Source organism: Anarrhichthys ocellatus, unplaced genomic scaffold (genome assembly GCF_004355925.1).
Source record: "Anarrhichthys ocellatus isolate YVR2014 unplaced genomic scaffold, GSC_Weel_1.0 scaffold16, whole genome shotgun sequence".
Lineage (NCBI taxonomy): Eukaryota > Metazoa > Chordata > Actinopteri > Perciformes > Anarhichadidae > Anarrhichthys > Anarrhichthys ocellatus.
The window spans coordinates 7,551,918-7,568,973 of NW_022280046.1; the positions used below are offsets into that span (position 1 = coordinate 7,551,918).

At 43.4% G+C, this 17,056-nt stretch overlaps 1 protein-coding gene across 2 annotated transcripts in view; it reads left to right on the top strand.

Moving 5' to 3' along the window:
• Positions 1 to 288: 288 nt before the first annotated feature.
• Positions 289 to 17,056, top strand: part of LOC116388169 (leucine-rich repeat transmembrane neuronal protein 4) — a 120,395-nt gene continuing 103,627 nt past the window's right edge. Inside the window, exons 1-2 of one of the 2 annotated variants that reach the window (XM_031855820.1) lie at positions 289 to 1,114; positions 9,473 to 11,034. In XM_031855820.1, the coding sequence (XP_031711680.1) occupies positions 1,111 to 1,114; positions 9,473 to 11,034 (1,566 nt within the window). In that variant the 5' untranslated portion in view covers positions 289 to 1,110. Of the gene's footprint in view, positions 1,115 to 9,472; positions 11,098 to 17,056 lie in introns of both variants that reach the window. The other variant, XR_004213061.1, reaches the window with a different exon arrangement.

The following is a 17,056-nucleotide window of genomic DNA, read 5'->3' on the forward strand; positions in this document are numbered from 1 at the left end:
ACCAGGGACAGCGTCCTGGAGCTGTCTCTATTGGTTCACAGTATGTAGGTTACTTGATAACTAATTAATTCCTTATTATATACAAATTCCTATCTACCTGCGCATATGCTTAACACAGGATTTTGGAAACACATGAGGCTGTTAAAATAATGAAGGGGTCGCTTGTGATATTTGGTTTTCGGTTCCTCCGTAATGGGGGGGGGGGGGGGGTAGTGTCGGTGTAGTCCGTGGCAGCACCCTCCCCTAACACACGTCGCACCCTCAGACGAGTTCACGGGTCGCGGTCTCGCCAGAAGAGGGCATTCCGATTCTGCCTGACAAAGTTGCATTGACACGCGGACGTGATTAACCACGGCGTCACGCCTGCATTCCAATACCGAGCGGCGACGAGACCGAGAGGAGGATTTGGACCAAAACAATTAAACAGATGGATATTCGGATAGGTGATTGTTCCGCGTAACTCCTTTCACGGCGGTTTCGCAGTGACTTGTGGACAGCCGACCGTTACTTTTGTTTCCTTCTGTGCGCCATGCGCGGATCCGACTGAGCATCCTCGAGGATAGAGACGCCAGGGGTTCACTTGGTTGAGGAATCTAAGGGCTGCTTGACTCATTTTGGAAAATAACGTCTTGTTGGTTTTTCTGTGTGCACCATGCCACCCGATTTGTGAAGTTTCTTTTGCGACAGGATTTCCCCGGATTCTTCGTGTAAGACTGACACGAATCACTTGGCCGTGGCTCCGTTATTGTCTGCGCCTACTGCAGTACTCTTTTTGGCTATAACTTGAAAAAAAAGAGCGATTCTCCCGCTGCGAAGACATGGATACGGAGTTTTGAAACCGGATATTTCTTTTAATCTGGAGTTGGAAGTAAATGACATTCGCCCCGGTTTGGCTGCGCGGTTATAGATGCAGAACTAAACCGGATAGCACAACCAGGTCCGGGAGAGTAAAAAAAGGGCAGGTGCGCTCTGGAAATCGGCGGCTGCGCGGAGAGACCGGGCTAGTGGATTAGGACGGTACCTGTCTGTGGAGAGCGCGTCATGCGGACTCGGATGTCGCGCACCAGAAGCCATTAAAACCTGTAGGCTGGAGCTGACAGAGACGCGGACATGGGTGAGTTCTGTTTCGTGTTATCATCTTTCATCATATTCAAAAAATATATATTTATATATATTCTCCAGCTGTCTTTCTCACAATACAACACGAGGACGCCTCTGTGTCTCTTCCGAGCGGAACCTGGGTTACATGTGTGCATCAAAAACGGTCTTCTTTTTTTTCAAAATGCACACTTGCAATGTCTAGTATGGGGGTTTGGTGTATTTTGTGAAGTGGTTCGGGGAGCTTGAAGGATGTGGCTGAAGCCTGTTAGTCGCAGAGCTGCAATGTGTTTTTCTCCTCCATTTCTTGCTGGTATGTGGCTTATTAGAGCCTCTACTTATACTTGTATTGCACAACGCTGTGCGCTAAAATATTTGGTTCAACAATCGCTAGCAGAGCAAATAAGCTCGTGTGTCTAAATGAGGTCTATCCTTTTTTCTTTTTTTCCCCTTGACTAGTTAGAGTCGCCGGCTCATTGGCGTGGACTGAAATGCTAATCACGGCAAACGCTGGACGCCAGTCAACTTTATAAAGCGTGGCCCTGCATAATCATTGATTTGGGCTTAATCTGTGCGCACGAAGCCCCATTGTCCAGTTTCAGCCCGGTGCTGACGCCTCCCCCGAAACTCTTTGCGGGCTGAAGGCGCGGGGGTCGTGCAGGTTTTTTTCTTCTTTTTTTTTTGCTTAGTGGACTGATTTTCATTCAGAGACAGCCGTCGTGTTCTGCACCTGGCACCGAGAGGGACTCTCCAAAATCCAGCAGAAAACTGCGCGTCCATCTATCAATATACTCTGCGTCTGTGTGTGTGTGTGTGTGTGTGTGTGTTTGCAGGCGTGTGTGTGTAAACACCTCACTCTTTCAGCAATGCATCATCTTGTTTCTCTGTCTGCGCGCGTGCACGTGTTTCAACCACCTTGTTCGCAATCATATATAATGAGAATTAACCATTTTTCGCCCCGATCTGTGTCCTTTACGCGTGCGCCAGTTGCACACTCGTAGCCCCCCCCCACACACACACACGCACTTTGTCCCTCTCCTGGTATTTAACTGTTAGCTGTGTGGTAGTAATTCATGCCTTTCCTCCAGAAAAAAATCAAATCAAACATTGAGCTTCTTCTCCTCCATCTTTTGTTTTTGCATTGTCTCGGTCTGATTTCATTGTCTGGGCTTGCCCTAATCTCCTCAGCCATCCTTAACTGGTATACAGATGGCCAAGTTCACTGGTGGTGCTGTGCCATTAATTGCGAGGCCGCATGATGTATCGACCCACGGTGGGTTACTGCACCACATCAATATAAGCTACAACAGCGCAGAAAAGCCATACAGTATGGGCCGGTGGGAGCTCAGATGTAATTTATGTGTGCTGCAAAGCAACCATATATTGTTAATCATAGAGGTCCATTTTATGGGCCCCCGTTCCTTAATTTAATACCAGAGCGTGTCAAAAGAACCCTGCATAGTTGACGTGCAGAGATTTTTTGCTCCAAACGTATTTCAAGTCCAGGGGTTCAGGCCAGCCCCCGAAACTGCAACTCTTGTCGACCACACAGCTTCACGCTGGTGCCCACAATTATTTCATGATTATGCGTCGCCATAATCTCAGTCATCCGCCAGTGTAGCTGACAGCGATGCTCTTCATTAGCAGCATGCAATGCACTTATGTTTCATGGGCCATATCATTGGAGATCTCCCTTGCAGGAGAACAGTAGGGTGGGGGTTGTAAAAATTAAATAAATAAATAAAAAGCCACAGCCAATGAGGCGGTTGCAGAGCTTTAAGATGAATTCACAGGCCTGAATGACATCCAACATGGTGTCTGCATTATACAAAATAAAAACAGATGCACTGTTTCTTTGCATCCGTGCGACAGTGGCTTGTCCGGTGAGCTCACAGTACTCAGTGTTATGGGCAACAGATGACATTCTTCTAGCCCTCCAGCATCCAACAGGTAGCATTTTTGAAATGCCATGGTAAAGCAAGTCAAGGGCCGGGGATTAAAAGGCCCTTAGAGGGCAATATGGGGCCTTTTCTTATTGACATTTACTTATTTTGAAACGAAAAAAAATCAATTGCTTGTGAGGCGCTTGGGATCCAGCATTCATAACCTGCAATATACATGCTGATCCTGTCCAGGTTCTTAGGGCCTGGATGCATTGAGCTACACCCTGGAAAGGTTTGCCAGTAACATTTCATACGTGTACTAATGCAATCTAATCATCAGCAATGTTAGGCAATAGTCCCAGTCAAAGAGATATAAATATACTGTTTTTTATTTTATCTACAAGAACACAGTTTACATGGAGGAAGTCAGTTACAATGCTAATCTAAACCCTAAAACAGATCATTGAGGAAGTGTGGGGAAATCAAATGTGATCCTCACAAATGAAAAACCAGAGCAAGGCCAATTTTCTACTTGCAGAGTTATGCATGTTTTTATTGTTCCTTTGCTCTTTTGTCGGGGGGGTGTTGCGCAGTCAAGAAAGCAATCCCATCACTATGGATTCATTAGTTCAATCTGACAAGGATGCTGTTCTTTTGTTGGGTATCTGAGCTATTGAAGGATGACATGGTAGAATAAAAACAAAGCACAACCTTGACATATGAGGTCAAAAAGTTTGTATTGAGCCCTGAACAGGAGGAAAGCTGTTGCATGGTTACTGTTCATTTACCTTTTGTTCTCCAAACTGGATGGGACAAGGGTTGGGTGATCACTTCTACTTTCACATCATCCATTTGGGGTTACTCGAGATCGCCAATAGGCCATCTCAATCGCCAGGGGGGCGGAGTGGGAGAGGGTGTTATGTCACAGCACGCTAGTGAAATGCCATCATGGAAGACTTTGTCTTTGTGTCAAAAAAATATGTAGTATCTTGTATTTGGGGATCAGATGGGTTTTACCCAGATGTCACGTAAATTCAATGCATAAGTAATGCCACTTCCATAGTTACTTTTACCAAAACAACAATCTTTTCTTAAACCTAACTAAATATTTTGTTACCTGCGACCCAAAACCAAGATGGCAAAGGCCAAAATGACTACATATCACAAACCAATGAGTGACGTCACAGTGATTATGTCCACTTCTTGTATTCAGTCTATGGTTCCAACTCACACAAGCTCCGCCCTCTGTTAGAGGCCATGCATAGTACTCTTCTCCAATCACAGGCGTGCATTTAGTCCAGTCGAGGGCCAAGGCTGAGTTTATTGAGCTAGACTTACAGTACTGTAACCTTCCTATAAATTACGTGGATATACATTGATAAAAAGAGTGTGAACATTTTATGTAAAACATTGAAAAAAAATTGAAAATTTCTATTCATAAAACAAGCTCCCTTTTAAAAGCCTGGGAGTCTGGGCATAGTGCGACAATACCACAACCTACTTGTTCCATTTACCATCAATATATTATTTTAATATCTCAATATAAATCACATCCCTAATGTTAACTACTCTTATGGAGCGCAAAGCAACATTCGTTGAGTGGGCATATGGATATCCATGGAAAAGAGACGGCAAACTGGTTCATAATGAAGGATTTAATATTCACTTGTAGCTCGTGATGATTAATTGCGCTCAGTGGGTGGACATGCCATTCCACCGGAAACATCTCTAAATACACAGTGGGTCTCAGATTATAGAGATTTTTTAAAATAACATATTGGGTCTGATAGCAAGTTAGTTAAAATCGCTTTAATATCGGTGTAGAAAAAAAAAATCGATGTATACGATCCGATCGCCAACCCGCATTAGCCTAGATTGTACATTAATTTCAGTCTCGAAAACTTTGGGAGATATAGCATTATAATGCGTCATCACAGTAACCATAATGAAAAGTAGCCTATTAGGGCAAGATAGGGCAAGAGACTTTCTCCACTGCGGTACAGTGAAGAGTGAAGTTCGATTGGTCATACTGTGTGTGTCTGTGTGTGTGTGTGTTCACAGTATTCATGACAATACTCCCTGTAGTGCATTTCCATCTTCTACCCTAATCAGTGCTACAAATACAAGACGGGCACGCCAGGACACACTGTTTCCCAACCACTGTTGAGATGGGCCTAACTTGGCAGGCCTTGCTATCATCTCAAAGATAATTGGAGACTAATAGGATGGCTTAGGCTGGTCCGGGGACGTCCTTCCCTGTGTGTTCGGCTCTTGTCCAGCCTTTATGTGCAGTCAAGGCTGAGGCTGGTAGCTGCTTTGTCAATGACAGGCAGCAGATAGCAATGAGCCACTAGTGTGCACTCATAGTGCACCAGTTAGCGAGTCCATTTGCCAAGTTATTAAGCTACATTTGGTTTTATTTTAGGTCAGCAGTAAAGTGCACTTACTCTCTCCATGCGTTAGGGTTGAGAGGCAGAAAACGGCTATCTTCCCGTGCTGAGGACAGCAAGGCCGTCTGCTACACAACTAAGCTTGACGAACATGCCTTGAGACAAACTTGAGCTTTGACTCTTCCGTTCGTATTAGATCCAGACAGATAAACTGCAGAGGGTGACACATAAAAAATGAGAATCACAGGTGTCCTAAAAGCTGGATCTGATCGAGGCAAGGAAAAAAAGACGTTTGGAGGGCGAAAATGGAAATCAGCAAGGGAAGCGAAAGGGCCGCGGAGATGCATAAAGAATAGGCATCACATTCTAGCAACAGCCTGATGGCAGCATGGTTCAAGGACGTGAATAACTAGCATATTTTCAAAAAGGACAGAGAACAGAATGAGGGAGAAATTATTCATCCCACTAGATCCTGCATAAGAACAGTAATGGTGAGAGGTGCATCAGGTAAGAGGTAATGGACACACAAACCTCACGATGTGACAGCTCAAAGGGTGACTTGTGCTCCTTTGTGAATAAGATAAGAGGAGTACAAGGGAAGGAGACGACTTACAGAGGCATTAGAGCACAGGGCGCTCATTAAACCGCATACAGTGTGTGTGTGTGTGGGGTGGGTGGTGGTCTTGTGAGGCAGGCTCAGTCTGAAAGAGATGGCGAGTCACTTCTAATAAAACAAGCCTATTATGCACATGGTAAATAAAAGCAATAGGGGTCTGTTTCTGCAGCCTCCTGGGAGTCACGAGTCAGACACAAAATTTAGAAAGCATGCATTCATGTTAAACAGCCCACACATTCTGTTCCCCAGTCTATTAAAATTGCTTTAAATGCACATGGAACATTACACATGGCCAGTGTTCTATATCGGCATTCGTCTGCCGTTTCTACCTTTTTTTCCTTTGATGCACAGTGTTGTTGGCAAATTAGTTGAAGCTACATTCAGAAACCTGGCCTGTAAAAAAGCAAACAAATTGGCTGCACTCGGATGTACTGCGTCTTGTGATCGCCGTCTTTTCTCTCCGCAACGTTCACGGGAATGTGTCGCAGTTGTTGGAATCCAAGATGAAGAAAGGTGATTGATGCATCTGCTGGTATAATCAATAGCCAGCACAAATTATCTGTACAGTTCCATGGTTCCCTCCATCTGTAAGGAATGATGAAAGATTCCTCTGAAAAACAAACAGTAAGTGTGTCTCCCTCCCTCAGTCACACTCTCAGTCAATACCCATATGGGATCAGCAGATGCTTGGCAAGGAGCGGAATGGCTATGTTAGTTAGCATATGCTCCATGATGCCTCTCAGCCACTCTATGTCAGGGAATTATTTCTGACAAATCCTGCAAAGATTACAGAAAACACTTGAAAAATCCAAATAACGCTCATTGCCTGAACTGTACCGGTTATTCCATGTTTTTAGCTCATCCTCAATGCAACACATTCATTTCTGTTACAAAAATCATCATGGTGCGTGCCAACACATTTTGTCAGCTATTTAAAGTGTGGACTACTTCCATTGTGACATATTAATATGATCTCACTATGATAGTGGTAATAAAGTCCACACTTGATGATATTGCCTTGAGAGACACATATAAGTAGTGAATCCCAACATACCACGCCCTCAAGGGGGAATCAATGCATCTTAATGACACATCATTAGTGGCTCTGTAAAGGGGAACGATTTTAATGGAAACAACTCTGTCTCACCTCAGAACAAGGAATGATATCAGAGGGAGCTACTGACCACTGCTTTTCACTTTTCAGATAGTATTTGAAGCCCTGCTGCACACACACACACACACACACACACACACACACACACACACACACACACACAGAATCATGTTTCCATGACTTTTGGGGACATTACATTGACTTACACTCATTTGCTGGAGACTTACCACACCAGCTACCAGCTTTTTCCTCACCCTTACCCTAAACTTACCCTAAACCTAAACATACCCTAACCTTAAAGCAAGTCTTCACCATAAAATGTAATGACTTACGTTATGGAAAAGCAATTAATCCCCAAAAGTAAGGCTAGTCCACACAATGTGACGGTCTAAACAGAGCAATGTTCCCATAGGACAGGTAAAACACGCCTACACACACACACACACACACACACACAATTAAGAAATTTACAGCATAGAACAATAGCAATTCTCCACAGACACATTTTGGCATTCAGTTAGTTGTTTTCTGCAGCACAGATGAGTTCTGTAATTCCATAGGGTTTATAGTGATTTCTTTAATCTGAACCAGTGGACAGCAGAATCGATGATTCATGCTGAACCTGTGCTCCTTCGGTTTTGGTTATACATGAAATGGCTGGAATTTTGAATTGAAAACGCCTCCGGGATTGTATGCACAACCACCAGCCCCTGAATGATAATTTGCTCTGTACACGCTGCCTTTCACGACTTATCTGCCTCTGCCATTGGTGCAATGATGGCTTATGGGTTGACGGAATACAAACACAGATAGAGATATGACTGAGTAAGTTGTAAGTTGCTTCGCCTCAACACTGGTTGTCAGTGTGTATTCGTTGTGAACATGCAGGGGCAAATTACATTAATTGAAACAGATAAGAGCATGTTATTTGAGGTCATGCATCCACACAATGTTCTGCATCTGATAAAATGTTTTTGTGATTTGAAATAAGACTTTGGCTATACTATTCGCTCATTAAGTGGGAAAATTCTATTTTCAAAAGAACCAATATTACTTAGTATATAACAGCTCCTACTGCTTTAAAATAAATCAATAAAAACGTACAGTCAATTCAAATTAACAAGTCAGTCTCCAAAGTTTTAAGTCACAGTAAAATCACAGTAATGATCATGGTCATGATTAGACACAAGTCATGAACCCTCGGGGTCCAAACAAGTCATGCTGTAAAACTAAGCTTGTGAGATGTACTTTGGTTATTGTAGATGACAAATCCCTTTACATCTACTGAAGCTAAAGAGGCGTCTATCTTTACTAGGCAAGGCTTCCTTTGCCCCAACCTACATAGAAGTTGCACTGTGGAGTTTTGTAAAAAATATCTATAGCTGCAGTGGTGGTTTGAAGGCACCACGTTTGATGACTTACTGTAAAGGACATTCTCCTCAATTGTAAAATGGGATGTGACTGGACCTAAGTGTCAATAGTTGTGTCGTAAGGATGGTGAACAAAGGTCCGTGTGGGGTGAGGTGTTAACAATGTATTTTACAACCTTGGAGACTGAACATTTTCAGAGGTTGATTTACAACACTGCTGTGACAGTTGAGTGGAAGTAGGGGGTTCCCAAGAAAAGGAAAAATGGAAACTGGAAATACTGAATGGACAACCAGTTTTGAAGGTAACAAATTCTGAAAAGTGACCCTGACAAGTGGACCTCATTGTTAAATTCTGGCAACTCCACATCAATCAGTATATGGAAGAGTCTTCCTTCCTCTAGTGTAAGGGGCAGAACTGGCAGGCATGATGAGTCACAAGTGGATTTTAAAAAAAGGGGTTATATACCCCAACATCAAGCCAGCAATTGTCAAAATAAGTAAATTAGGTCTGAGCTCATCAAAGGGGTCAACTAAACAGAACTACACTCAGGCTACAATAACTTAACATAAATGGATGAGAACTGAACAGACTAAACTGACCTAATAATGAAAAAAAGTCACCAAACAAACTGAACTCAAAGGGTGGTGGATGATGGACCATTATATTTGATGCCGTTTCTGGATACCTCTTCAGTAGTGGTAAGCAAAACCGCAGAGTTTGCTGTGGCTCAAGTTTGTATCGGCAATAAGTCAGGTCTGGATGTGTTGAAATATATTCTTATTTTCTTTTGGAGAAAACAACAACCATTGGTTGGTGAACACCATCATTTCCAATACTGAACACAAGGACAAAAAATAAGCTACTCAGTTTGTAGCATGCTTTTGTTTACCTAAGGAGAATTATAAATGCTGGTTTAGGGTTTCTTTAATAAACTCATCTGCTTAACTTTTTTTTCTCCTTTGCCATTTTCCTCTCCCCCTCCCCCTTCCCCTTCCTGTAGGCTCAGCTTTGCGGCGTCGCTGGTTAGTGGTCCAACTCCTGATGCAGGTGTGGCTGGCGGCAAATCCATCTCTGAGTGAGCGCGCATGCCCCAAGAGTTGTCGTTGTGATGGAAAAATTGTCTATTGTGAGTCAAGCGCCTTTCGTGATGTCCCCAAGAACCTCTCAGGAGGCTGCGAAGGCCTGTCTTTACGGTACAACAGCCTTGTCAGTCTTCGCGCAGGCCAGTTTGTAGGCCTCAACCACCTCATCTGGCTCTACTTGGACCACAATTACATTGCCTCTGTGGATGGATTGGCCTTTCAGGGGGTCCGCAGGCTCAAAGAGCTGATCCTGAGTTCCAACAAAATCACGTCGCTCCACAATACCACATTCCACCCTGTCCCCAATTTGCGTAACCTGGACCTGTCATACAACAAGTTGCAAGCCTTGCAGCCTGGGCAGTTCCAAGGCCTACGGAAGCTTCTCAGCCTTCACATACGCTCAAATTCTCTAAAAACTGTCCCAGTGCGTCTGTTCCAAGATTGCAGAAATCTTGAGTTCCTGGATCTGGGTTACAACCGCTTGCGCAGTATCACTCGGAATGCCTTTTCAGGCCTAGTCAAGCTCACTGAGCTGCATTTGGAGCATAACCAGTTCTCAAAGATCAATTTCTCCCACTTCCCTCGCCTCTACAATCTGCGGGCACTTTACTTGCAGTGGAATCGAATTCGCTCAATGAACCAGGGCCTCACCTGGACCTGGGCCTCCATCCAGAAACTGGATCTGTCTGGAAATGATTTGATGGAAGTGGATGCTGTTGTTTACCAATGTCTACCTAACCTGCAGACCCTCAACCTGGACTCCAACAAGCTGACCAATGTCTCGCAGGAGGTGGTTGATGCCTGGATCTCTTTGACTACGATAAGCTTAGCTGGGAATGTATGGGACTGTGGGCCTGCCATGTGTCCTCTGGCGGCCTGGCTGAGAAACTTCAGAGGGGCAAAGGAGACCACAATGATCTGTGCCTCCCCCAAGAAAGCCCAGGGGGAGAAAGTGATGGATGCTGTCGAAGCTTTTGGTGTTTGTCAATCAAATCCAGCGACAACGCTCACTGTGAGTATCCCTCCAACCCCATCCAGAGTCCCTTTGCAGACTGAACGCCGACCAGCCATTCTGGCTTCACCTACTGGTTCTGGAAAGAGAGGAGAGGGATCTATCAGGGGTCCCACATTGTCAGCTGTTACCCCACCTGTGGCCCTTCCCCCAGAGCAAGACATGGAGCCTGTGTCCTTTCACAAGATTGTGGCTGGAAGCGTTGCCCTTTTTCTATCTGTTGCGATGATCCTGTTGGTGATCTACGTGTCTTGGAAGCGCTATCCTAGCAGTGTGAAGCAGCTGCAGGAGCATTCGGCAGCAGCCCGCAAACGCCGCAAGAAAGCTAGAGAGACGGAGCGCACCCTGAGCTCTCCACTTCAGGAGTACTATGTGGACTACAAGCCCACCAACTCTGAGGCCATGGATGTGCTTGTGAATGGGACCGGACCCTGCACCTATACCATCTCAGGCTCCCGAGAATGCGAGGTATGACCCACACCACCGCCACTCCTCCTAAACAAAACTCTGTCCACAGCGCTGCGACCAGAGGTAATTATTTACACTGCTTTGATAGATGATTACATCTACTACTTGATTACTTAGCCACACAGCAGGTTAGGTAAACACTATGTACACATGGATTATTACAGAAGTGGTTTAGCATCACTTTGTGTACTACGAGATATCTGCTGTTTTCAGATGCTTGTTTGCATATTCGCTTAAACCTTAATCTCTGCTGAGTTTGTTTTGCTGCAAAAAAAGTGAACAGACATACAGATAAATGAGACTGATTGCATTTCCTATTACGCATAATCTTGAGCCTCAGCAATTCCGTTTGTGATGATATATTTGTGCTTGTTTAGATACTTGTTTGCTTGTTTTTTTGCTCGGGTATCACAGGCTTTGAGCTTTGTGTGTTTGCTCTACTGCTATTCAATCTTTGATGAGCAGTATTGTGTAGGGACAATAGCTGAATGGTGGTTAGATTCACTTCTGGACACTGGATGTGAATGCTAAAAGAGACTCTTGTCACTGAATAGAGCTTCCCCTGAGCATATGACTGTACACTTTTCTTGACATAGCTATGGCTCAAGACAGTTGGAAAAGACTTAATGCCCATAGTCTCCCAATAGCACATCCTTCTCTGATATGTTTCCTTCATTTTCACACGGACTTGCTGAAGTTACTCACTGCCTAATCGATTAGTCACACAAACTGAAATGCATGCTTTCACTGGCCATCCACCATTTAACTAACACAGGGATAGGAAAAAAATTCACATTTTGTGACAAACAGACACAGAAAGAAGTAACGTTTGATACTCCTGAAAGGAGTGGGACTCCTTTGAAATGTTTTGTTCACTGGCAAGTGAATTTCTTCAAAACAGTTTTTACAGACTACAGCAATGTGGGAATACTACTTTTCTCCCTTTGCTTTCAGCTGCTGCACTCTTGTGTAGCTGACATACTGTACCATTCTTGGTTAAACATTGTATTCTACTGCTGAGTTTATCCAGGTTTTCCGCAGTATATCTAATCAAAACTTGTGGAGGAACGTATTCATCATCAATGATTATGTTGATGGCATATTTGTAGCGGGGAGTAAAGAAAGGGCTAAGCCCACACAGATGATTAGGTAGCCCACCATCGGAAGCTGCAACCCAAGCGACATAAGACATATTTTGGTTAAGCTCTCTATATATTTTCACATTACCAGCCCACTCATACTAAGTCTAGTTCCAAGATTCCTTCGGCATTTCCATCACATGAATTTCTGGCAGGCTCTCTCCGGAGGAATGACTATAAATGCAGAGGTTTAAACAGCATGGCGGAGGAGGAGGACTCTATACCTCAAATTATTTTCGATTTATGTTACTGCCCGTCTGGCTTTCCTGCAGGTCCCCTGGTAATATGTTATACTTGCAGGACTGTGAAGAGGGACCACCAATCACAGCTGCCATTTTGTTGTTATTTGCCCTGCCCTCTCCCACATATGCTTTCGGTGCCTCCTTGCAGCCTACAGTGCTGTTTTCTGTTTGAATGTTAGACTCCATTGAAAGTGATGTTGGATGGATGGAAGGGGAAAAAAGAGGATGCTGCAGTCAATTTTCAACGGCTGTACTTCAATGCTGTACAAACATCCATTTGAATTATGCGTTTTTCACATTATTGCATTTTGATTATCTATAGGAGAAAGGCATGAGTTGCAATAAAGATGAATATTCTCAATTACCGAAAAAGGGAAAAAAGTTATATGGATACGGATTACATTTTGATATCCTTTGTCAGATGAAGATAGTTGTAATTAAAACATAATTGAAAATAGTAATCAATATGGACTCCTGGATTCTCACTGTGTCTACACCATATTTAAATGTGTCTCAGGGAACTAAATAACAGACAACAAGCATATGTTACCATTGTTTGGTAGAGAACTGCTAATGCTGACAGCTACATGATAATATACAAACAATTCAAAGGTAGATGAAGGCGAACAAAAAAGTGCATTGATTGCCTTCCTCTTGTCCCGTCACAAGGGATAAAATGGCTAATTGTTTTCACACTCATATTGCACATATAGAAAGTATCTATAAAAAGGTGCCCCCCCAACCTCACCTCAATTTCTCTCTAAGGGACCCCCACACAAACTACCTTGCAGCCTCTCCATCAGCGTAAGCTAGAAGCAGGCCTGCAATTTACCATTGAAATCATTGCGTCTATCATTAGCCTTTTATCTTGACTTGATTGAACTTGGCAATTTAGCTGGCTCTTTTATCTTTCATCTGTGAGCAAAATAAAGCAGGAATTAACCCAGACTAAGAGGGGCAAGGGCCAAATCAACATTAGAGAGCCAGCCGAGTGTAACAACTCACTGGAAAATAAGGTACTGGAAATATCTGTGACTCATAGACAAGGGTATAGGAATCGTCAACAAAAAAATAAGATGCAGAAGAAAAGAGTTTAAGTTTTGTCATTTAGGGCAAATCAGGAGTAGATCAAGTAATTCAATGAAAAGGTGGATAAAGGAGAGAGTAAGTGAAGTGAGCCATTCTCTCTACAAAAGTACACAGTAAAAAATAAATATATTGCCAACATGGTAAGGCTCCCAATAGAAAGTTGACACAGTCTCATGAACCACAATTAAATCAAATGATCTCCAGTAGGTTCATTCATTCTGATTAACCGACTCCCTAAGCTAAGGAGGGAATCCGGCACCACACACAGGTGATGTAAATCAGGCCATTAGCTGAATTATTTTTTGTACTCTTATGAATGTGAGGTTTGTTAACATTCTGTAAATATCAATAAAAATACATGTGAACAAAGCTAATCAAAGCATCAATAATTACTGGAAAAAAAAGTAACACTAGATGCAATATGGAGCCCTACGGTCCACATCCTTACCTTCTTTTGGTCTTCTTTTGTTAACACTGCAACAGAGTAATGCATTGTTGAAAATGATTACATTAAAGTATTATATTCTTTCTGCTAATTAATTCAATACACCTGTAGGGGATTGTTACTGTCAGCACTGTGGCATGTTGGCCTCCGGTCTCTTACAGCTACAGCCTCTCTGTAGCCATATTGCGTGTAAAGCGTTTAAACTCTTTGTGTGAACACCTGGAGGAGAAGCGAGTGAAGGCCCGGCTTCCTTTTCTCTCCCTCCGCTCTCCTCCATTTTGTTTCTTGAGATATATCCTTGGGAATGCATTCTTTCCAGCCTTATCTGTCCCTCTGTATCGTCCCTAAAACATTGCGGAGGGCGGACGGGAACTATCAGTCAGCGGTCCCAAGCTCATCTCAGAATGTGCTCCGATCTGGTTCCTACATTCCGCTGCTCTCGCGTGGACATAAATCACTCGGCGAGAAGGGGGCGGCAGCACCTGCACTTGCTCTCTCCACCACCTCACATCCCCGGCTGCATCTCCTTCAGGCTCCAGGCCGTGGCGGCTCGGGGCCTGTTCATCTCCTCTGAGCTAGAATTGTTTATACCCTCCCGTGTGTCACTCATACCTTTTTCTATCATTTGGATTCCGTGCCATCACCATAACTCACCGTGAACCTCTCCACATGATTGTCCTTTATCAGCCCCCAGGTCCAACCCTGACATGGATGCGTGGTCGGTAGCCTTTCAAGTGAATTGCCAATCCTCATTTTTCCGATGTCACTTCAACCTTCCCACAGCGAGGCTTATTTGTATCACTTCACCCCCATCTTCTGTGCCACTCATGTTTCCTTTTCATGTCTCAACATCACTATTCCGTTCTTTGCATTTTTTTTTCTGTATTCCATCTCGAACCTGGCCACACTACAAGTTTAGACATTTAAAAAACAAAAACAATTCCTTTCTCATTTCCTTTCACTTTGCTCAATCTGTCTAGCAGCTCATATCATCATCCGTTGACCTCCGCTCATTTGTTGTATCCTGCCCCCTTTGGTGGTCTGAACCCCAGTGAGTAAGTGATAGAGAAGTGGCCGAAATCTTCTTTTTTTCTAAATGCTTTGGTGATATGCCAAGCCTGTTCTGCCATCTACCCAGCAGTTCTATCCCTAATTGACTCAGTACTGTCTCATCTTACCCAACATTTCTGCAGGCAGGACATGCTATTTTCCCTCTTTCGACTCTACCTCCTCAGCTCTTCCTTTGTTACTGCTGCTGACCTTTACCAAACTGCAATCTCATCCACTTGCTGTAATGTCACACTGCATTTAGCTGTTTTTGAATTAATTAATGTTGTGCCTATTTTTGAGAAACTCTGACATCTGATGCGAAAACCTAGACAAATGATACCGCACCTACTTCTCCTGAATGTGCTGCCCTTTAACCAACTTACTCAATAGGTCTTACAATGCTGAGGTTGCTCTCATTGCACTCACAATTGTAACTCGCTACAGCAAAGAGGGAAATTACTCAAACTCTTTGAACCTACTGTGCTACAGTATTCATGGTACACATGCTGAACTTTGACCTTGCATTTGCTTTAATTGGCTCTTACAGCCTTAACAAAGTGGGGGGTTTCTTTTTTTTTTTTTTTTCCAAATAAATATATTTTATCAAACCGCTGTTTTGGACATGAATACATTCACACAAAACATGACTATTCCGTGGTGAAAAAATTATATTTTTCTCTGGGCGTTCCCAACGAGAACAAAGGCATCAACCAATCACATGCGGAACAGACTTATTTAATACGTACACTACGTTATACAGTAAAACGGCAACAGACTGCCAGACATTGCTCTTGGCCAATAGGATCTTGGTAGTTGATCTTCTATTCAAATCTTTTATTAAAAAAGTGTTACAACTGTCAAATTCCCATATAGCCAGGCACGTTGTTTATCGAGCAAACGCGGGGAATGCTAGACACCGTTCCACTATGAATAGCAAAATACATGCTAGCTGTAGCACTAATGCTTGGACTCATGCCGATGACGTTCCCCTTTATATTCCATCCTGGTACTCAGAATTAAAGCAAAAGTTATCGTACAATGTTACCATTGCATGGTTCTGTGTAACAAAACCATCTGGCAGGTCAGGTTACACACAATGTAGGTTTTGTGTAAACTACTTGAAATAAAGACTTTTAAGATTCTCTTCATAGTTAAAAAGAAACAACATTAAATGTGTTTGGTTAGGTTGGGTGACAATGCTTTTTACGCGAATTGAGGCACTTCCAAACTGTAATTGCCAATTTCATTCATATCCATAGTGTGGATTGTTGCTTTTGTGTATTTTTCGCAGATGTGTCAAAGATTTATGATATGAGGAAGCATTTTGTGGGGTTTGTTGGATGCCTTTCATAGCAGACGTAGCTACTGAAATGTGACGCTTCTGTGTCAGTCAAAGGCCATGATGTAACACTCTGAAATGAAGAAGTGCACACATTGTTGTGCTAAAATGTAAAAAAGTTAACCGTACTGTTACTAACGTGACCTGTGTCACCGCACAGTGGGAGCTGTTTCTTCAGGTATGAGGCATTTTCTTCTCTCCCTGCCGCTCTCCCCTTCTTTGCCCGACGCAAGGTCACGGTATCAGATTGTTAATTGCTCCGAATAAAATCAACACAAACACTGGGAGGCGAGCCAAGGGCAAGCGAGCTATCTGTAATTCAGTGGGGAGGCTGAACTTCTCGATGCTAGTGTCTTCAGTCGACAATTAGCCGTGTGGGAGACTTCAAACATGTACTGTGCTTGAGAGAACATCTCTCTCATCCTGCTAATCCTGTCTGTTTCACACTCTGGTTCCATGCCGCTGCTTTCTGCACCGGCGTTTGATCCATGCTTAATGAGTGTGTTAGATCACCAATATAGCAATTACATTACCTTGGAAGAGAAGGAAGACTCTTTTCTTTTCGCCCCAGTTTCCACCGTGCAAACCGCTGTGCATCGTTAATGCTGAGCTTCCTGACTTGCTGCCTCTGTTAGGGTTGCTCATCTCAAATCCTTCAAAACCTTTCTACCTTCCCGCTCAGCAACTATTATTATTCCCCACCCCCACTTCGTTACTG